General features: G+C 38.9%; 1 protein-coding gene across 2 annotated transcripts in view; it reads right to left on the bottom strand.

Annotated features, from left to right (window-relative positions):
* Positions 1 to 18,877, bottom strand: part of WDR49 (WD repeat domain 49) — a 140,492-nt gene extending 121,615 nt beyond the window's left edge. The window contains exon 1 of one of the 2 annotated variants that reach the window (XM_045037304.1): positions 18,163 to 18,877. In XM_045037304.1, coding sequence (XP_044893239.1) covers positions 18,163 to 18,324 — 162 coding nt within the window. In that variant the 5' untranslated portion in view covers positions 18,325 to 18,877. The remainder of the gene's footprint in view (positions 1 to 18,162) is intronic. The other variant, XM_019810469.3, reaches the window with a different exon arrangement.
* Positions 18,878 to 23,989: the final 5,112 nt, after the last annotated feature.

The raw sequence follows: 23,989 nt of genomic DNA, 5'->3' as shown, positions 1-23,989 counted from the left end.
AATATTAAAGGACAAGAACAAAGTTGGAGGACTAACTCTACCTGACTTCAAGACTTACTATAAAGCTACAGTAAGTACCAAAATAGTGCGTTATTGGCATAAGAACAGATAAAAAGATCAATGGAACAGAGAGCTCAGAAATAGACCCATATAAATATAGTCAATAGATCTTTGAAAAAGGTCCAAGGCAATACAATAGAGAAAAGATAATACTTATAACAAGTGGTGCTGGAATAAACAGACATCCACATGATTAAAAACGAATCTAGACACAGACCTTACACCCTTCAGAAAAATTAACTCAAAACGGATTGCAGACCTAAATGTAAGACACAAAACTATAAAACTCTAGAAGATAACATAGAAATAAAGTTATATGACCTTCAGTTTGGAGATGACTTTTTAGATGCAACACCAAAGGCATAATCCATAAAAGAAAGAATTCATAGACTTCATTAAAATTGAAAACTTCTGCTCTGTGAAATACAATGTGAAAAGAATGAGAAGAAAAGCCATAGACTTGGAGAAGATATTTTCAAAAGATATATCTGATAGAGAACTCATCCAAAATATGTCTTAAAAATTCTTAAAATTTAATAAGAAAACAACCCAACTTAAAAATGGGCCAAAGACCTTACTGAATTCTTCACAAAAGAAGATATACAGATACAGATGGCAAATAAGCATATGAAAAGAACATCATATGTCATCAGGGAAATGAAAATTAAAACAGCAAGGTATCACTACACACCCTATTCGAATGGCCAAAATCTGGAACACTGAAGCAGCAAATGCTGGCAAGGATCTAGAACAGGAACTCTCATACATTTCTGATGGGAATGTAACTCAGACAGACACTTTGGAAGATAGTTCGGTGGTTTCTTACCAAGCTGAACACATTCTTATTATATGATCCAGCAATCACACTCCTTGGTCTTAACCCAAATGAACTGAAAATTATGTCCACACACAAAAAACTGCACAGATGTTTATAGTAGCTTTATTCATAATTGCCAATATTTGGAAGCAACCCAGTTGATGTCCTTCAATGGGTGAATGGATAAATAAACTGAGGCATGTCTGGAGAATAGAATATTATTCAGCGCTAAAAAGAGACGAGCTATCACGTCATGAAAAGACCTGGAAATGTATAGTACTAAATGAGAAAAGCCACTCTGAAAAAGGTTACATATTGTATGATTCCAAATCCAACAAATTCTGGAAAAAACAAAACTGTAGAGACAGTAAAAAAATCAGCGGTTGCCAGGGGTTGGAGGAGTGGGGGAGGGAAGAATGGGCAGAACATAGAGGATTTTCAGGGCAGTGAAACTACTCTGAATGATACCATAATGGTGGATATACATCATTATGCATTTGTCCAAACCCCACAGAATATACAACACCGAGAGTGAATCCTAATGTAAACTATGGACTTTGGATGATTTTGATAGGTCAATGTAGGTTCATCAACTGTCACAAATGTACCACTCTGGTTGGGGATGTTGATAATGGGGGAGGCTATGCATGTTTCAGGGTAGGGAGTATATAGGTAATCTCTGTACCCTCCCCTTAATTTTGTTGTTAGCCTAAAACTACTCTAAAAATATGACATCTTAAAAAAAAATCAAGTGAGGTATCATGTGAGCAAAAACTAAGTAGTCAAGAATTGGTCTAGGCTTGACCAAGTCAAGAATTTGGTCTAGGCTTTTAACTTAATTAAATTAACTTTCTGAGAAATAATTGGTATACATCCCTTTGAACTACTCAGAAGTCCATCATTCTTTTGTTTGTTAAATTATTTTTAGCCCCAAACATTTAGAGAGATGGAAAATTTTCAGTGACCCAGATTTTAAGTGTGGAGAAAGAAATCTGATCCTAAAACCACTCCACTTGAGCCAAGACTGCAAACTGTTTCTGAAAGCTAAGTCAATGTTGAGCAAAAGTTTTATTTTAAACTGTTCTATAATGACATCAATCGGCTGCATATTTATGTTATTATATTATGTTACATTTAAAACATTTTAAAGCTGAATCTCAGAGTATTTTCTTCCCATGAGTTAGTGATTTATTTTTATTTCTAAGAACAGGAAACTGTTTTGATTGATAAACACCAAAATGAGTCTTTTTTATATTCTAAAATATGGAATTACAACTAGACCATAAACAAGACAACAAACTGTCTTCCCCAAAGTAACATACACAATAACCTTTATAATTTTCTACACATTGATAATGTCACTCTGCACTGGGAGATTTGAGGAATACTCCCAATTTATGAAGTTTGACAGAAAAGAGCAACTATATAATATACCTGAAGCTCTATTATTGTTCAGTGATTTAAGTTTGAAAATAAAACCAGTTTTTGCCATACCTTTGGTTAAAATTTAGGAATTTGCTTTTATTGGGGCACCTGGGTGTCTCAGTCTGTTAAGTGTCTGACTTTGGCTCAGGTCATAATCTCACAGTTCATGGGTTCAAGCCCCACGTTGGGCTCTGTGCTGACAGTTCAGAGCCTGGAGCCTGCTTTGGATTCTGTGTCTCCTCTCTCTCTGTCCCTCTCCCACTTGTGTTCTGTCTCTCTCTCTCTCTCAAAAATAAACATTAAATTTTTTTTAATTAAAAAAAAAGAAAAAAACGAATTTGCTATTAAAAATTCCCAACTTGTTTCAAGAAGCATTATGCTTTGATCAGTATGTGGTTTATTAATTCTATTATATGCCAGCTTTAATAAATTAAATGTACAAGAAAGTATGTGATCTTTTATATAAACTTAAAGGCACATTTGCATTAACTTCAACCTCACAGTTAATTCTCATTTTATCAGTGGTTCCCACTTATCTTCTGGTACTAGAATTAATTCACTCATTCCATTATATTATACTCATCGCACACTGTGGTAGGGAGAGTGTAGGTGTGCAATTGGAGGTCTAAGCCTTAGCTTCAGTTACTGTACCTCTAAATAGGGACAATAAGGGGTGCCTGGGTGGCTCAGTCATTTGAGTGACTGACTCTTGATTTCAGCTCAGGCCATGATCTTATGGGTGTGTGGGAATGAGGCCTGTGTCTGGCTCTGTGCTGACAGAGTGGAGCCTGCTTGAGATTCTCTCTCTCTCTCTCTCTCTCTCTCTCTCTCTGCCCCTCCCCCCCACTCATACACATGCACACACATGTGCTCTCAAATAAATAAACATTGAAAAGTAAATAGAGATAATAATAACTAACTGTTAGGGTTGTTACCAGGCTTAGCTGATATTTTATGCAGACCACATGGGATCATTTAATGTGAGTACAACACATTTATACCCAAGAAATGTTAATTCCCTGCTAAATAGTTTAAAGAACAGAAGGACTTCACACCAGCAATGAGTCTTCTCTAAGGATTTAGCTAAATTCATTTGTTGATGTGTGTGTGTGTGTGTGTGTGTGTGTGTGTGTGTGTGTGTGTGTGTAAGGATTTGGAGGTGTACATAATTACTAATTTTAGTAAACTGATCCTATCTATCAGGAGGGGCTAGTTGCTAATTAGCTTCTAAGAGACTTCTCAGCGGCCCGAAGATTATGTGAAGGAGACTCTACTAACAGGATTATGCGAAGTTCTCAGTTTCTGTGACCATTGCCATCGGGGTAGCAGATGCTAGTTTGGGGCTTAATACGAAATAGCAACTGTATACACCGTGTCAGTTGGTCTTCCTCAAATACAAAACTGTTCCAAGTGAGCCCAGTGAAAGTAAAGTTTACCTACCCGTTTCCAGAGCCCAAGACCATTTCATGCATACAAGACCAACATCTTGTCATTGTGACTCACTGTAGCCTGTACCTCGTCATGAGCCATTTCAACTGCTACTTTATGAACTTTAGGTGAGCCAGAGGTTCCTATCCTGGGCTTCTTGGCAGAAGGTAACTCCACAGGAAGAAAGATAAAATAATCCTTCAATCTAAAAATGAGCTTCCATATACCATGATTTGGTTGCTATAAACTCTCAATCTGTATTAGATTCAGTACTCAGTGGCAAAATAACATACCTTTGAGTCATTTTGGGGAAAAAAATACATGTATATGTGTTTAAGTATACGTATATATCTAAATTAATACTAATTTAGTTAACATCTGAATATTATGCTTGAATTCACTACCTAAAATTTGTGGGCCCACAAGTCAGTCATAACATCTCTCAGGGTTTGTATGAAGGTCCAATAAGATAATCTGCACATAGGCCTTCTTTACATTAAATAATTTTATTACAACTTTAAGTTATTATTGTTGAAGACACATCCACATCAACCTAAGTTCACAAGCATATATTTAATATAGCTAGGGAAATATAAAGAATTTAGGAAATTTTATTTCATTATAAAACATACAGCCTAAAATAATTAACTGTCAGTCCCTTCAGTTGAAAATTTAATTTGGCTTTAGTAAAAAGTATGGCTTTAATAAAACCTTCTTCTGGTAGACATTTGTTCCAATTTGAATATAGACTTTCCAAACAAAAACTCCTAACAGATTTTGAAAGTATACCCTTTCACTTCTATTTTTTTCTGGGGTGGGGGAGAGCAGAGAGAAGATGAGAGAGGGAGAGAAGAGAATCCCAAGCAGGCCTCTCACTGTCAGTGCACAGAGCCCAACAAGGGGCTCGATCTCACCAACTGCAAGATCATAACCTGAGCCAAAAGCAAGAGTTGGATGTTTAACCAACTGAGCCACCCAGGCACCCCATCTGTCTGGTTCTTTTTGAGGTAAAAAATTAATACCCCCGTATTTTTGAAACTTCTCTTATAATAAACGTGAAAAATGTCTGCTCTATTAGAAAACATATTCTCATTCAGCTCTTCTAAGATAATGCTTGTAAATTTATTTCGCTATGTCTATGTAACTATTGAGCAATAAAAAAACAAAAACAAAAACAAAAACAAAAACAACCCAGTATTGCTTCCAACTTTTCTTGCAAAAAAGCTAACATACTCAGGATGTCTGCTTGATTATCTCAGTGGGCACAACTTTAGACATTTAGAAAATCTTCCTGTCTGCCTGAAAACCTTTCAAAGAATATTCGAAAAATCCTTTCCTTTTGCCTAGAAAGCATTTTCTGCAGATACACTCAGTTCTCATAAGCTATTCTTATAAAAAAAAGAAGAAGAAAAAAAAAGAAGCACGAAAAAAAAGAAGCTCTGTAAAACTTCCTCCAGCCTTTGAGATTTGTAAGATTTGGATTTCACTATAACTTATGTCAAAACTAAGCACTAAAACCTAAGTGCAAACCTCCAAAAATATACCCTTTGTAAGAAACTTGACAGCCTTTCTTTAAATTAAGAAGCGATCATGTGCTTTCAATTAGTAACGTGTAAGTGTGCCAATACATTTGTAAAATCATTTTTTTGCACAAAATAGTTCATGTGTACTATAGAAAATAGAAAATATAAATAACATCAAAATTAAAATCCTCCATAATGCCATCAACGTCTCAGATTTTCTTCTGGGCAGAAATAGAAATACCTGTGTATTATTTCTGAAATGGTGTCATGATATATGTATCTGTGTGCTGCTTTTCCACGTTACAGCATATCATGAAGGTTGCCTTGTGCAACATAGGTTGGTCTTTACCATCATTTTTAACAGCTGCACAATATTCTATGGAGAAGATATGCAATTTATGGCCCCACAGTAGTAAAAATTTCAATTGTTCCCAATGCTTTGTTGTTTTATATAAACAGTCCTGCAATAAACATCCCAACACATATGTCTTTGCTTATTTGTCCAATTATTTCCTGAGGGAAATTTCCTGGAAACATAATTGCTGGGTCAGAATTTAAATATTCTTAAAGCATCTGATATATCTTGCCAAATCCTCCTCCAAAAAGTTGAACAAATTTACATTTCCATCAGTAAAGTATGAGATTGTCTATACCCAAAACCCCCACTGAGCTCATTCCTCTTAAGACTCACCAATTGGCTGCTGAAAAAAAAGTTCTAATAAGCCTAAACGTTCACATACTTGCTGGCAAAACAAAGCAATACATTTTTAATTTTTTTTTCAACATTTTTCATTTATTTTTGGGACAGAGAGAGACAGAGCATGAACGGGGGAGGGGCAGAGAGAGAGGGAGACACAGAATCGGAAACAGGCTCCAGGCTCCGAGCCATCAGCCCAGAGCCTGACGCGGGGCTCGAACTCCCGGACCGCGAGATCGTGACCTGGCTGAAGTCGGACGCTTAACCGACTGCGCCACCCAGGCGCCCCAAAGCAATACATTTTTAAAGCAGACGCTTCCTTCTTTTAAATTCTGCCAACTTTTAGAAATGCTATTTATATTTATTTTTTCCTTAACTTTTTCCTGTAGCAATATTTTTTAATGAAATAGGGAAATAAATTTTTTCCCCTTTTTTCCCTGCTCTGTAAATAAGGATTTGCCCGAGGTAAGAATACAAGTGCCAGTTAAAAACTATGGAGAGACTGACAATCCAATTTCCTCAGAAATCTAGGTATTTTCTCCCATGTCAAAGCTAGCAGTGGGTTAACATGTCACTGACCCAAAGTTCACTGCCACCATTCACTGGTGAGTAATGAATCCTGTGAATTAATGCCAAAATGTGAGTTGGCATGGGGCGCCTGGGTGGCTCGGTCGGTTAAGTGTCCTACTTCGGCTCAGGTCATGATCTCACGGTCCGTGAGTTCGAGCCCCGCGTCGGGCTCTGTGCTGACAGCTCAGAGCCTGGAGCCTGCTTCAGATTCTGTGTCTCCCTCTCTCTCCGCCCCTCCCTTGTTCATGCTCTGTCTCTCTCTGTCTCAAAAATAAATAAACATTAAAAAAAATTAAAAGCAAAAACAAAAACAAAATGTGAGTTGGCTTAGGCAGATATTTCCATTCATCCATCCATCCATCCATCCACTGATCTATTCATTAATAAATATATATTGAACTTGTACATCAGACAAAGTAGCATGGGGTAGGTTTATTTATTCATTCATATTCATATTCAACAGATAATTATCAAGCAACTGCTCCATGCCAAATACTATTTGAAGCATTCGGTATCAGCTTTGAACAAGACAAGATGCATGCTCCTCAAACTGAATTTAGCATTTACGCATGTTGAAAATATTCTATAGACCAGAAAACTTTCCTGAGTTTGAAAGCTTTTTATTTTTTTTTTTACTTCCTATCGTTAAAATTCTGCAATGCTTTTTTTTTTCTCTACATGAAAAATAGTTTCTAATACGGTTTCAGAGTCTCATTTTCTCCAGAACCTGCTAGTTTTATCAAGCATTTCACCCAAAATACTATTTCTTCTTGTCAAATATTTGGCATGATTTGGGGGTAATGTTCCATGACAGCTGAATGAGTGTACACTATCAAAATGCATTCTTTCCTCCATCTCTATAATTAAATTTAAAATTAACATGCTGCTGTCTCATGCTGCATTCTGTTGCACTTGCCTCAATTTCCCTTGGTTACGAAGCCTATTGGTTATGAATATGTATTAGCGTTTGCTGTCAACCCTTGTGAACATCTTCTGGAGCAGAAGATTAGATATGCTATTTCAAAACAGATGCATCAGTTTAAATCATCGTCTGCTATGTTCACCTACCAACTTTCATGAGAGACTGAACAGCACAACAGGAGACACTAGTCTGCCAACCAAGGTTCATATTGCCTTTTTTTTTTTTTTTGGCTTGCTTCAATGAATTTTAGTTTTAATTTTCATTTACAGGATGATATCAATGATTCGAGGGCTCACGAGTCTGGACAGAATTAAAATTTTGTGACTAACAAAGACACAGGTAAATGGATGCCTGAAAGTACCAACTACTTCTGCCCAACCAAACTCTGCACTTCATATCCTCTTTCCAGAAAACTAACCTCCCAACCTGCATTTACCTGCCTGCGTGATGCCCTTCCCTCAGATTGTGGCTTTGACTTTACTTCCTCCAAGAAGCCTTCCAGGAGGCCCTTCCCCAACGTGAGCCATATGCTCTCCCAGTTCTGTTCTTTCCTCAGAGCACGGAGTGATTACAGAGCAACTGCAAGTTTACTTGTTGGCATATACCCTTCTGTGAAGGAAGGTCAGGGTCTAAGTGCTTTTCAAATCCCACAGGGCAGACATTCAATAAATACCTGTTGCAAGAATGAGATAATGGATGAAAATATTTTTACCGTTCTCTTCCATATTGCAGAAGAGATGCTCATCTGTTTTACCAGTAACAGCAAATTTCAGAAGGAGATCATAGTAATAAACAATGGTCAAGTTATAGGAAAATACTATGCAAAATAATGTTGGAAAATTCGAAACAATTCTAAACGAAGTTTAGGGTTGTCCACCATGAGAAAAGGGACGGAAATGGGTATCAGAAGACACTGAGCAATGTTCTGGCTTTGCCCACAAGTCAAATGGAGCTGGACAAAAACAAATCCCTTTGTTTTAGATTTTTGTTTCCTCTCATGTAAAATGAAGGCAATAAAATAGGTCTCCACAGTCTGTCTCTTAATGCTAAAACTCAGCGAAAGGAAGCTGGTGGAGAAACATTACTTAGTAGAAGCTCGAAGTATTTATAAAAGGTGTCACTTTTAAATTCAGCATTGCTTAAATTCGGCGTTGTTAGGCACATATTTAGGAGAGTACCATGGAATTTTTAGGTTATTAGATATGCTGACATTTTAATGACATTTATCTTTGCTCTGAATTACGATATAGATAAGGTGCCCACAAGTCATCTGCTATGCTTGTCCTGTTACAAGTAAGATTCTATTTTTCCGTGATTGAGACCTCAATACATATTGAAACACACACATTTTTCATTTTAGAATATGATTTGCACGGTTCTGCAATTTTCCTTTTTCCATTGAACAGTAAATCCTGACAATTTCATATGCGTGCCTTATTCTTTTTAATAGCTGAGTGGTAGGAGTATATTGTAATTTCCTTATCTATTCATTTATTGACAAATATTTGGGCCATTTTAAATAGTCCATCTTACTGACAATATTAAAATGAATCACAATGAATATTCTTGTACATAGATTTTTTTTTTATGCACGTCATAATTCATTTAGGATAGCTGATAGAATTGGAATTGCTCATTCAAAAAGTACACATTGGATACATTTTACATTTGATATGTTCTGGAAAACGGCCTACCAAAAAAGCTTTGACAATTCAGTCTTAATAATAGTACCCATTTCCCTGATTCTTTGCCAACAGTATATATTGGGAATATATCTTTGCCAAGCTGATGAATGAAAAAAGATGTCTTCTTTTTTTATTTGCATTTCAAATCAAATTCCTAATGAATTTGAATATCTTTTCACATGATTAGGAGCTATTTGTGTGGCATTTTGTCCTTGAATGCATAAAATATGTAGGCATAGTTATGAAGAATAGAACTATATGTGATATGGGGATGTGCATTTGTGGGCAGAAATGAATAAAAAATACATTGGAAAGATGCAACGCAAGAGTAGTTAACTTGGGGCAGAGCAGTGGCTGAGGGCGGGCCGTGGTAAGAGGACAATTTCATGTGTGACTCAACTTTTTACAATGAGAATAATGTTCTCCTCCTACCTTTGTTTTAATAATAAAGGGACTGTTAAATAGGAATCATAAAAATGAATGAAATTGTATTTCACTGGCTATACTCTCTTTTTCTGTTTGCTTCTCTCCTTTCAACTTCCAGGAAATAACCTTGCTTCTTTGTTTATTGTATCCACTCCAGTTTCTCTACCTCCTTGAAAAATTTCCCTAAGATCTGTCTTAGACACTCTGCTCTCTTCTCCAGATATCTCATCTGCATCCATAGTGTCCACCCTCTGGGATCTATTGATGTCGCACTGACTTCTCTCTGCCTGCCTGATCCTTCTACTTGGTTTTAAATAACAGCATTGTACTTAGTCAGGGCATATGCAATTAAAACAACAAAAAGAACATACAGAAACCTACAAAAAGAGGTGAACAGAAACCTCGGAAGGTGATAACCCAGGCTTGATGGTGAGAGAAGACTTTCTCGAGAGAGAAGTATGTAAATATGAAGTATGAGTATGAGCTTGCTGGGAAATTGTGGGGGAGGGGGCAGGAATATTCCAAGCTGACACCAGCATTTGATAGGCCCTAAAATAGCAATACTGTTAAATCATTCAAGTAACTAAAATATGACCAGCATGACTTAAATAATTTGGGTAATGTTACAGTGCTAGATAATTTTGTGACTGATATGTTGGAACCATAAATCTAGACTAACTACCTGTGGGGAGGTGGAAAGGGATCGGATGAGGAGATAAGGATTCCCCTGAAAGGAATAGATGTTACGTATTCTTTACCATCCCAGGGAAGGAATGTAGAAAAATAGGTCTGAGACTAGAGTGAAGGAAATTATTTTCTGGCCTCCAGGCTCTAGTTTCTGAAGAAAAATATTTTCTTCAACCTCCGGGTAGGTTTACAGAAAGAGTAACCTCTTTGCCATATTAATGTAACCAGAAACGAGGAAATGGAACAAATTAGTAGGATACCATGAGAAGGGTCCAAAACAGCATTGCCCAATAGGACTGTCTGCAATGATAAAAACATTGTATAAACTTAATTATCCAATATGATAGCTATTAACCACTTGTGGCTACTGAGTACTTTAAATATGGCTGGTGCTTGTGAAGAACTGAACCTTTCATTTTATTAAATTCTTCTTTTTTTAATTTTCACTTTACTTTAAATAACCACCTGGGGCTCATGGCCACCATATTGGACAACGCAGGTCTGGAGCAATGTGGCAACCTGGCCTCAGAAGTGTTGAGAGAATTAGAGAAGAACATGTGCACACGTGGAAGGGGAAGGAGTAGAGGAAAACAGTGCCCCTGGTAGTCCTCAGCAGAGAAGGTCAGTGCCCAGAGAGTCCAGATTTAATGGGGGTCATATATCCATGAGATGGTGGTAAGACACGATGAGGGAGGAAAAGACCCTGAGGTGCTTGTGGAAGTGTGAAGCAGAGCCTTGGGAAAAAGTTGGAAATCACCAAGGGACAATCCAGAGACTTCCTGGGGTGGTAGGTTGTGTTATCACTGAGTGTAATATACTTGGTAATGAATGACAAATGTGCAGTAATGGCACACGTTATAGTCCTTCGGTTGCCTGTTTTATTTTTCTTTTTTAATTCTCAAGAAAATTTAAAAAGTAGGCCGTGCCCTTGGTCTACAGGTCTGGCTAAGTTGATGCACCACAAATGAATAGCAACAGGCACTGTACTGTCTTTCTCTCACCTTTATAACAAGTTTCTTGGTTGCCTTCTCTGCTCCAATCCTGGCCAAAGCTCAAGGTTAAAATATTTGTTCACCTAAAGCATTCTTCACCACCCTCTCTGACCCGGATCAATTTTTATAAGCACCTGCTCCAAAAGCACACAGAGAAATGGGAAAGGGCATGAAGCTGTTAGAACTCATCACAAAATTCGGCACAAAGTCAGCAGCGTTTAAGAAGGCCGATTTTTCCATGTGTGTTGACAAACAACTTTACTTGCTTTTGTTTTGGTGATGACATTGTTTGCTAGCCTCAACCACGAATTCTAGCAAGTCAAACAAAACCTCCAAAGAATGTCAGTCATTTCCAATTGTACCAGCTGCAGTGGTGTTGGATTTGCTTTGTGTTATTACCTTACTGTTGGGTGAGCGGTAGGGGAGACCCCCCCTGAGCTTCACTGATTTCCTGCTGCCAACAAAAATGGGGTTTTTGATTCCACTAAGAGAGTTGAGGTAAGAAATGCTCTGACCTACTGCCTTTGTTTAGCAGGTCATGAATTGACTGAGGCTGCTGAATGCACAACGTACTATATAACAGAGCTCTAGATTAAGCTTTACCTGTTTACCTTCTCATAAGCCTCCATTGAGATGCCTTTATTTTATTTATTTTTTTAAATTTTATTTTATCTTTATTTATTTTTGAGAGAGAGAGAGAGACAGAGTGTGAGCAGGCGAGGGGCAGAGAGAGAAACACACACACACACAGAATCCAAAACAGGCTCCAGGCTCTGAGCTGTCAGCACAGAGCCCAACGTGGGGCTCAAACCTATGAACCATGGGATCATGACCTGGGCTCGAGTCAGATGCTTAGCTGACTGAGCCACCTAGGTGCCCCATAAGATGTCTTTAGAAAGGAAAAAAATAATAATAAAGTACTAAATTATTCTTATTTTTCCTTTTTTTCTTCCACCTTTTCTCTGCATTGATTTGATTATTGATTATTTGCTGATTGTACGTTAATCCCAAGTTACGAGGGCTGAGCGCCTATGTGTTATTAACTTAACGTGGTTGGTTTGTTAACCAAGTCCTTATCCTATCGGATTCCTGTTCCTTACAACAACATCCCACAGCGTTGCCTTGTGGCCAGTGGGAGCCGTGCCATACAATGGGCTGGAAAGTTGACAATCTGTCCCTGGGTCCTGGCTCTGCCCCACAAGGTAATTCAGTTAAATATTTTTGCGCTTCATTCTTCTTGTGTGTAAATGGGAAATAAAAATGTCTACCCTGCCTACATTCCAGGCTGGTGAGAGGATCAAATAACATGATGCCTATAGAAGTGCTTTATAAAATCTTATCATACTTGAAAGATATTAAATTTTTATTCATCATTTTCACCTCCACTGATTTCCAGAAAGAGTTTTAGTTCAGTTACAATGAAGGTACATAGGTGGTTAGACCGTTAAAGCAAAGATAAAAGAACAGGGGTCATATAATGAAAATAGCAGATAGCTGTTCCAGAAAAATCTACATTAAGAAGAGTGGTATTAATTGAACACTAAATTCAAACCTGGCAATTAAGGCAAAACACAAAACATTGCTAGGCACATGAACTCTCCTTAATCTATGAAAGGAAGCATGTTGGTTTATTAGGAGAGACAGAACTTTTTCTACCATCAAACTCTAAGGATTGGGGATGAGACTATTTTCTGGGCACAACCTGTGTACATAACCTGTGTTCCAGCTGCCCTTGCAGTTGGGATGTGTCCGGGATCCATGAAAACCTTCCACATGTGACCCTTCTTGCTCTCACTCCTGCTACTAGCTTGATGCGTGGCAATCACAAATGGTGAGAGATGGAAGGAGCCCGGGCACCTGAATCCTTACCTGGAGCTGCCCACCAATTAGAAATATCTACTTTCTCGGGGCGCCTGGGTGGCGCAGTCGGTTAAGCGTCCGACTTCAGCCAGGTCACGATCTCGCGGTCCGTGAGTTCGAGCCCCGTGTCAGGCTCTGGGCTGATGGCTCAGAGCCTGGAGCCTGCTTCCGATTCTGTGTCTCCCTCTCTCTCTGCCCCTCCCCCGTTCATGCTCTGTCTCTCTCTGTCCCAAAAATAAATAAAAACGCTGGAAAAAAAAAAAAAAGAGATATCTACTTTCTAATTTATATGAGCAAGAAATAAACCTCTAACGTGTATGAGCTATTATATATTTTACAGTGTGCACACGCTATGAAAATATAAATTGTCTAATGTGGAACTTTACTGGATAACATAATATAGAGTTTTTAACTATCAGTTTTACCTAAATATTTTTTTTTAATGATCTTCCTGAACTGTCTCCTATTTTGTCAGAGATAAGCAAAATCTAATAGTTGTAAGGAAAGGGAATGAAACAAAGATGGGGGATTTTATTTGTGTTTAGGATAGCAATGCCTGGAGTGGAAAAGAAAGAAGCAAGAGACAAGAATTCTTCTGGAACATGAGATATGTCCAAAAAGGCCTGTCCACTTGGGGACCTTAATAGTGAAGATACAATGAGCAATGAAAAGGCTGAGAGAAGACTGGGGCCTTATGGAACAGGGAGAAATCTTGATGGATTAGAAAGAAGGACAAATAGGGGTGCCTGGATGGCTCGGTCAGTTAAGTGTTTGACTTCAGCTCAGGTCATGATCTCATGGTTCGTGAGTTCGAGCCCCACGTTGGGCTCTGTGCTGACGGCTCAGGGCCTGGAGCCTGCTTCAGATTCTGTGTCTCCCTCTCTCTCTGCCCCACCCCTGCTTGTGCTCTGTCTCTCTTTGTCTCTCAAAAATGAATAAATGTTAAAAAAAAAAAAAAGACAAAGAAAAAAATAATAATAAAAAAAAGGACAAATAAAGCAAAGGTAGGAAAGACCTAACCCATCTTTCCATATTCCCTTAGAGTCTACACTGCCTGGCAGGATCTCAGAGCCTTCAGCTTTGTCCTGTCGGAACAAGGAAGCATCATTCATAGGCTCAGCTGTAGAATCTGTCTATAGGCAGACTCTTGCGAATTTTATAAAGACGACCAAGAATAAGGATAACATAAATTCTGTGGATTTAATCGTTTTATTACATCTCAAGCACAATTTTCAGGAACTGTGGAATTGCCTTCTGAACTTCTCTGATGTTTCGAGACTAAGTTAGCACAAGTGTACTGTGCACATTCCATTTACCCCCAAGACAGGTTTGTTCTGAGAACCTCCCTGAACATCTCTGGGGATGTTAAAAATTCTACTAGGATTTTTGCTATGCTTTTCTCAATGTTTTATGCTTTGAGCATAAATAGCTCATCTTTTGCATGTGGTTTAGATTTCATTTCTAGCTATTTAAGCGAAAAATTTAGCAGGGCTGGGGCAAATAGCGGCATGGAATAGACAGGATAGGGCCAGTCCCTCATTCTGGGCCCACAGCCTTGGCCAGAACAGAAGTTCCAGGAGATGATATACAGACACAGCTGCTGTCAGAGGTAGGTGGGGACCCAACCCAGTGAGTCCAGCAGGGGTGGGCAAACCACAGTCCCAGGCCAAACAGGCAGCAGGGCATCCAGGACCGAAGAACAGAAAGTCCTGGCATGTAGAGGTCAACAATGTAGAATTCAAGGGAAGAAATACTCAGAAATTTACATAGCCAGACTCTGAAGAACCTCAATATATAACAGGTCTCAGTGGGGCTTTTCCAAAATTCCATTTCCCTTGGACCATAATTTTCACTTATCTGCATTCCTCTAAAATCATCAAACCACAGCCATCTTTTTCTACATAATAGCTATAGCTTTTGAAGTATCTAAGAAAATGTAAAATATGGTGGACATCAAAATAATATGAATATCCAGAGACCATGTCATTTCTCTAAGCATTGCAAGTGCTACAGGGAAGTTTGAGTAACAACCATTTTACAATTCTTTGAAGAATACAAGTTTCATTCCATTCAGGTTGATATATGGCTTTTTGGACACCATCACTTGAAAGAAAATGAAATTTCTAGTACTTCTATCCAGGTAATTTCTTTGTTCTAAAGATGGGGATCGATTTAAAATAAAATACAATAAAATTTAAAAAAATAAAGATGAGGATCAAGACATCAGTTAAAATCTTTTGAATGCTAATAAAATGTGAAATAAGAGGTGAAGAATGATGCCTTTGTGCACTTCTATGTGAATCTGTCTTTGCAACTCACTGCTTCCACTTCCTATAGCAACTAAAAGGAATGTAAAAGCATAGTTGTGTCATTCAAAGTTCAAATCCCTTTAGGAAATGTAGGAGTTAGAATCAGGAGAATGTTAGAGGCCATGTGATTCAACGTCTACTCCCTGAATAATACCCATGTTAATTGAGCACTTACTCTGTGTCAAGCACTCTTCCAAGTATTTTTCAGATAACAGCTTATCTAATCTTCACCACAAATCTGTTGTCCCCCACGTTAGAAATAAAGGAAACCAAGGCCCAAAGGGTTAAGTAATTTGCACAAAGACATACTGTTAGAGGCAAAACTGGGATTTAAATCCAAGAAATCTGATAAAAGAGCTTACAGTTAGTGACTCTGAGTCATTTATACCACTTTACAATACATGTAAGCATTACTTGCTTCATTCCTAAATGTTACTACTAAGATGTATACGGTGTGTATATTTCATTTGGAAATACACGTGAAACATTCAGTATGCAATTCAAAGACCCAACTCCCCATTTTTCAATTAAGGATATGGACTTTATCTAATATCTGACAAATCTTCAGCCCCAAATAAGCAATCTGTGTACAAAAAAAAAGAGGAGATAAAGAGACCTAGTGACAGAATCTTCGCATTTCCAAGAGCATGTCTTTAATGGTTGGACTACAAATCACCACCTTTAGAGTTCCATGTTGCAGGACGCTTAGGGCAATTTGTCCTTTTACAGCAATCTACACCTGTGGCCTGTGGGCCTAACGTTCATGACAGATGGACCGAACTCCAGTGAAATTATCAAGTGTATCATCCTTCTCTCAGTATCCATGCTGTGTTTAGAAATCAGACGGTCTCAAGGGCCTAACTTTTAGTCCTGTTGCACATTTGCCATTGGATTATTCCATTCTGTGTCTGTTGAGTCTGTGAAAAATGGACAGACTTCATTTTCTCTGAAAAGTGTATATGCAAAGCTCAATTTCTTTTTTTTTTTTAAACTGTCATTAGATTTTCTATGTTCATGCAAGCTCCAATTGCAATCTCTTCTCTCTCAGTAATACCTGCTTTTCCAACTGGTAATTTCAAGATAAGTGATCCAATCTTTGAAACATTTAAAGTTAAAAAAAAAAAATCTTGAGACTGATTATCCTGTTTCATTGGCTTCACTCCAGGCTGATCAGTGGTTGAAGAGAACACCCACTCCCACCCTTTGGCAGCAGTTTCACGCTTGAACACATCAACTTCAGGATGTCGACTCTCCTAACAGACCCTAGAATTCAGATTCTTTGTGTCCTAGCAGAACAAACCACCATATTTCTGTTCATGGCGGAGTCAAAGCTGTCATGATCTGGAGTTACGTTTTTCTGAATGTTCTCAAGCTGTCAAAATGTTTGCTATGTCTATCAAAATATGCCAGATCCATTTGGGGCATTGGACAGGAGCAACACTGAAATTTTTCAGGCAAATAGGGTTGGAAGAATAGCAAATATATGACAATTAAAATGAGGAAAGTGTAGGGCAGAGCATGTCTTTCCTACTAAATATGATGGATTATATTATAAAGAAATGATTGATATAATTGGGACATTAATTTATCATTATAGGTAGAATCTAACTGGTTATGCAAAACAGGGTACAGCAGACTTTTCCAGTAGTTAGCAACTCTTTTGGGGGGAGAAAGCTGAAGATTAAAATTTATGCCAATTACAGGCTGATATAATTGTTACATTTCATCATGCTTTATTAATTTCAAGGTGGTATTCCAAAATATTGCATGTCTGTCTCAAATTAATGTGGATACTCCCAAGCACCCTCAGAGGATCTTCTGGAGTCCTAAGAACATATTTTAGCAAACATAATGAAGTAGAAAGGAGGAGGGCTCATGTCTACCTAAATTCCACAGCACGAAAGAGCACTTCTTCGTACTGACATGAGAAACTAAAAATCATTTTGATGTATGCGGGTTACAATGCACAGCTGCAGAATTCCAAATTAATTAGCTAAGATAGAGAGAAGGAACTTATTTATTTATAGTTAAAATTCATAAGGTCTATTTCATATGTAGAATTAAAATGAAAACTTTTACATTTTGTTTCGATTGGCATTGTTCCGATAATTACCAAAAAAGTGGGAGACTGTCGCTCACACGGATCCTGGGACAATTAAGTGCCCCCTCAAAATGGAGTCACTTGGAGTGAAGCAGGGGAGAATGTTTACAAACTGCTTATTTGCATTTCCAGACTTCCTAAGGACAGTTGTGCTGGGAGTCACCTTGGTCCCCACTCACAACCATAACCTTTGGGTTTCCAAAACAATGGTGATCTCTAAGAAAAATTTTGCCCAAGAATTAATCCTTCCTTGATGGCAAGGATATTCAACAGCGGCAATTTTGAACTAAATCATATTTTTTGGCCCACAGAACTGAGGACTAACGTTACTCTGGCGTGAAATCCAAGCCTGATCAGTTCTTTTCAATTCCCTGTTTGTTTGTTTTTAATGTTTATTTACTTTTGAGAGAGAGAGACAGTGTGAGCAGGGGAGGGGCAGAGAGAAAGGGAGACACAGACTCCAAAGCAGGCTCCAGGCTGTCAGCACAGAGCCAGACGAGGGGCTCCAACTCATGAACCACTAGATCTGAGCCCAAGTCAGACACTTAACCATCGAAGGTCTTAACCATTAAATACATAAACAATTTTAAGGGAAAAATCTGTTTCATCCTAGTCTTCATGAACAATTTAAACCCTCCAGTAATTAAGATTAAGGCTTACCTCAAAAGCACTCTGTATTTTGAGAAAGTCGCCCACACAGAGCTGGTTTTCAAGCAGGGCAGGGTGGTGGTCTTCATCTGTGGCCACACTTCCTGTTCCCCTGGGGCTCTTTGACCCCAGCTGTGGCCCCTTGTTCAACTCAAGTGCATTCTGGTAACTCATAATGGCTTCACCTCTTTTCAGCTGCCTTCAACTATTTCTATACTTTTTTTTTTATTATTCAACAGGTGCCTTGGAAAACAAACCCAATTTAGCAACAGAATTCCAAAATGAAAGCACATGTCAAGGCAGACAATTAGGAGACAAAATGTTCAAGCCAAAATGTTCAAGGTAGGGAGTAAAAGCCCTCAACCCCCACATGTCTTTAATTCCACAGTTTACTTTCAAAATCTACAATCGAATCCTTTTAAAACACCCCTCCTTATATTCTGTTTAATCTGGCTTGATTAAAAATGGATAAAGCTTCCCCCATGTTTATACCAACCAATACACAACGCAGCTTGTAAATCTCCTTTGAAACGCATTAAAAAAGCAACTTCTCAGAACTTCTTTGGCTAACCTTGCTTCCGTTAGCATGTCAGGGGTTTAAACTCCATTTTCTTGTGTGACTTGCCCCTGCAAGACTTCTGTCCCAACGGAGGGCTTGCCTCCGAAGGCCACTTTACCAGCAATGTGCAATTCTTTGTTTCATCTGTTCCTGCTTGCCTTTGTGTGTTTCCTGGCAACCAAAGTGAAGCCAACTACAACTTTACCTAACCCTCCCCGCTCCCCACCCCCGCCCACACAACTAATTACTGACCTCAAGGTTTCAATGTGTGATGTAAATGTTTTTTTTTTTTTAAAGGACAATTCAGCTACCGCCTTTTTTATTTTATTTTTTTTTAATTTTTTTTTAATTTTCGAGACAGGGAGAGACAGAGCATGAACAGGGGAGGGGCAGAGAGAGGGAGACACAGAATCCCGAAACAGGCTCCAGGCTCTGAGCTGCCAGCACAGAGCCCCACGCCGGGCTCGAACTCAGGGACCACGAGATTGTGACCTGAGCCGAAGTCGGCCGCTTAACCGACTGAGCCACCCAGGCGCCCCTTATTTTATTTTTTTAATGTTTATTCATTTTTGAGAAAGAGAGACAGAGCATGAATGGGGGAGGGGCAGAGAGAGAGGGAACCAAGGAATCCAAAGCAGGCTCCAGGCTCTGAGCTGTCAGTACAGAGCCCAGCATGGGGCTCAAACCCACAGACTTTGAGATCATGACCTGAACTGCAGTCAGAAGCTTAACCCACTGAGCCACCCAGGCACTGCTCATCTCCCTCTTTTTTAATTAAACTTCACTGCTCTATTATTTAGAAGCAAGTTTTAAAAATATATATTTCTATGAAGCATGTTATATATTATGAAATAATAAGATTAGCCAAAGCAAAGAGAATGACATTCTGGAATTTTATGTTTTCCATATAGGAAACCTTTTATTCTTAATTAATAAGAATCCATTCCTATCTTCTCTTTGTCTTAGTTTTATGTATCTAAAATGGGGATGTTCATCAATTCATTGAACAGAAGGGGGGAAACCACAGCATCACATGATAAGCTTTGTAATAAAACCACTTACAGTATCATCACTGGTTCAGCTACCATTAAAGAAAGGGGAAAAAAAGAAGTATTTTTGAGTATTTTGAGTATTTACCATATGCTAGGCACTACACCAAGCATTTTGCATTCTTTTGCTTGCTTAGCTTTACAACAACCCCGCAAAGCAGACGAGATAGACAAAATCACTCTCCCCACTTTACAGGTGAAGAGAAAAAGAAAATGCCAAAAGCCACAAGAGATAATAAGGGATGAAATACGGGGGGTGGCTCCCAGGCTTCAGAGACTGAGCCGTAGATGGATGTCCTCTCTGCACCTTTCATTCACCTTTGCAAAACTGAAAAGTCGTCACTCGGTATTTTCTCAGGTCTCTTCCAGCTCTATCATTTTTATGAGCTGGTGTTCACAAGGCTATGGTGATACACAGTACATTCTGAAGAACACAGAGAAGGAAGCATCCTAAAGGCATTCCTACACCAGTTTTAGAGGGGAAAAATATCATTCATGCATCCATTTAATTCATCTAGCTCTCTGTCCACTGTTCATTCCAAAGACCATTTATTAAGAACCTACTGTATGTCGTGTCCTGAAATGGATCTGGTCCCTGCACCTGAGGGAGTTTTATAGGCTTGTAGGAGCAATTACCTGGCTAGTTCATCTTTCATGCCAATCCCAACCTCTTGCTGTTTCTGGTGCTGTGTTGAGAAAGATTCTGAAGTCATATCTAGGCTCAGAGGAAAGGAGTGGCATTATAGATTACAGATGTGTATCACGGGCACAGAAGGGCAAAGGGGGGGCGTGTTTACCCCAGGTTGGCCTTTCCTGATTTAGACCTTCACCTAAGCTAGGAAAATGTTTTTAAGCCCTAATATTATAAATTCCCCTAAGCTGTCTCAATAGGAACAAAATAGTTCTTTTTGCTATCCTAATTAGAAAACTAATAATAGTTTGGATCAGCTGGATCAGTCTCATAAATGTTTGTAAAATATTTTATAGTGATGTTCTGGAGAGTTGGGCTTTATCCAGGAAGAGACACTAATGAGGGAAGGCTGAGGAAACAGAAAAACCATTCTCTGAAGCTGCACCGGGAGAGGTAGGTACCCCACTGGCTAACAATGCAAAATTCTCTAATTATGCTTAGACAAACTGCCTGGCCTACTTAGCTGCCATCAAGATGCAGCGCTAAACGTTTTCATTAGTCAAAACAGGAAAGTATAACGAGCAGCTAATAAATTACCGCAGAAGTTAATCAATCGACACAGTTTGGTTCGGTAAAATTACGGCGTGGGAAATAATTCTTGATCGTAAAGTCTTAAATGGCTTTAACCTTCTCTGTAACTGTGTGGTTAATTTTCAGGTTAAACTTCCACAGCACTGTAAAATCCGTAACTAGCCTCTTGACTCCGCTGAAATTTACCTTCTTGCTTGCCGGGAATCAATTATGATTGTGTGAAAACCTGCCCCAGGCCGCCTCCAATACCGGGCTCTGTGGGCGAACGCGCAGTGATGAAGACAGTTTGAGTCAGGAGAGAAGGAGTGGACGTTTGAGTCAGCAGAGAAGGCTGGTGAGCTAGGGGACACCTGCTCCCCTTCCCTGTAGGGACCCGCCAACACTCGCCAGCCCCGTGGAGCGCTCACACATGAAAGGGTAGAGCCAGCGGAAGCGTCCACTGGCCTGTGCTTCCTTTGGCACCTTGGGGCTGAATCATTCTCCCCACCGAACACGCTCTCCTAAGTGTGCTTACATGACTCCCCGGTCCAGCCCGTAATTTATACCCACCAGTGTACATGTGGGCCTTGCCTTTCCTCCAATCCCCCTTCCTTAGTTTGCCCTCCCCTCACACTGAAGCCTATCCTTACCGACATTCTTCATCTTTGCCTAGAATTCTCCCTGCACCTCCTCATTTTGACAGAAACCAGCTTTCCCTTACCAACCCAGTTTTCCACCAGACTATCCCACGTGAAGGCTGTCCCAGTCCCCGTTGCACGGGAACAACAGAAGGGTGTCTTCTCCTGGTATCCTTGTTTCTTGAACCCATGCCTTCCCAACATGGCCCAGCGGCCAAACACCCCACAGCTCAGTTTAAATACAACCTCCTGCCAGAGCCTGAGGGAAAGCACTAGGCTTGCCTTCTGCAACTTTTAAGTCCTCAATAAATATTAGCTTCTTTCCTTCCTTGTTCCTGATCCTCCCCGTTTGAATTAATTACTCCTTCCACTCTGCAACCACAGCATTTTGTTTATACTTTAAGCACAGCACTTTTTCTTTCTGCCTTGCAGTATAATTAGTTGCCTGTGTATCTCTGTCTCCTACTACATTAACTCTCTAAGAACAAGGATGATACCTCACTAATGCTCGAGACTTACATTGCCAACACAGAGCTTCGCATAAGCCACACAGCAGTACAGCAACGTGTGCTCATTTGTAAAATGGGATGGGCAGAAAGTGAACTTCACCCATAGCTCTGAGATGTCAGGGAAGGATCCTGGGAATGGGTGACACTGAATCAGAAACAGAAGCAAAATTCCATGAAAAATAAAATGAGTGAGGGAAACAAAAGATTGAATCTTCAAAGCACCTAGAATAAACCAGTTAAGTGCTTTTGCAACAAAGCATTTTTTATACATACAGTTTCTGTGTAAGATGGAAATGTGTTGCAACCCTATTCCATCCCAGACACTGCTCTAGGTGCCAGAAAAGCAACGATGAATGAGACACACGCACCGTTGCTCAGAGACACAAATAATAGTAAAAGGTTGGTTTTAAATTAATCCTATCTTAGGCAATGTAATGTTTGCCTCTTGATCTGCTGAACAATGTCCATAGTAACAAAACCGTATTTTCATAATAGCATTTCTCAGACTGTTCAAGTATTTAAACACTGAGAAGTCACAAAATAATGATATCCTAAAAGAACTAAATATATAATTTTGCAATAAATTGCATGTTATAAATTTATAATTTGGCAGTGGCAGCCAAATTAAAAAATATGTGGAAGTGAAAGGTAAAATTAAGAACATTCTAATTATTGACAAGTATTTCTACCACTTGAAAAGGTGCATTCTACCACTGTGCTTTTCTTGTCTCAGTAGACACATAGGATCCAATGAAAGGGATATTGAAAATCACGGCTTAAAAATATTCTCAGGTTCAATGTTTTTATGCAACTTTGAATGGGTGTTTCCAACAGCTAATCGCTTTTGAGCACCTCTTTGGTTTAACAAACCCTTCTCCTTGAAATGCGTCCATGCCCAAAGTACATGTGGGCTGGCTGTCTGCACAGCTTTCACTGGGGAGCCACTTTCTGGGCAATTACTCTGAACTAGGTTACCAAATTCCTTTATGTTACCTCTCTCAAAGGACACTGCATTTTATTCTACAAGGAGCTTTAGAGCAGTTTATCAAAGTCACCTTGATATCGAACACTTGCATCCATGTATAGAACCACTAACACATAGTCATAAAATCATTGCCATGAAAGGAGTGACTGGAAATCCAGTAAACATTTATTGACTTTTCTCTTTGAAGAAAGACAGAAAGCAAGTGGGTTGAAAATGAAAAATTATTGAGTTCCAACGACTGTTAGGCACTTTCACAAATGTTATTTTATTTAAACCTCATTATACGCCTGCAAGATACTTAATATTTCTTTTTTTCTTAATGATGGAACTGAACAAGATTAAGTATCTTGCCCAACCTTACACAACTTATAAATTGCATAACGTAATAATACCATGATATGGTCTCTGCTAACACTTCACATCGATTATTTCATTTAATTTACTTTGGTATCCTTTGATATGGGCACTATTATGGTCATCATCTTATAGATGGATAAGCTGGGACTTAGATGGATTAAATAACTTACCTAAGATCACCCAGCAAAGAAGTAGAGACGTTGGAATTGAAAACCCAGATCCTTTTATGTATCCAATAGTATAAAGCCATGTGCAGAGAAATCTGTTAAACACCAGGGTGATTTGAAATCCAGTTTGAAAGCTGAGAGGTATAAGAAGTGAGGAGATGGAAAGCATATACTAGGTAATGAAGTCAAAGGAGTTTAGAATTTGGAGTCAGAATACCAGGGTCACGTCTTGGTTCTCTCACTTTCAGACCCTATGATCTTGAGCAAACTGAGTAATAACTCAAAATAAAGATAGCAATATGGTTTATCTCAGAATTGTTTTAAGGTTAAAATGAGATAATATGGTCAAAACTATATATAAATCATAAATTCTG

This window comes from Felis catus, chromosome C2 (assembly GCF_018350175.1).
Source record: "Felis catus isolate Fca126 chromosome C2, F.catus_Fca126_mat1.0, whole genome shotgun sequence".
NCBI lineage: Eukaryota > Metazoa > Chordata > Mammalia > Carnivora > Felidae > Felis > Felis catus.
The sequence above is the reverse complement of the archived record's forward strand: the minus strand, read 5'-3'. Positions and strand labels throughout refer to the sequence as shown.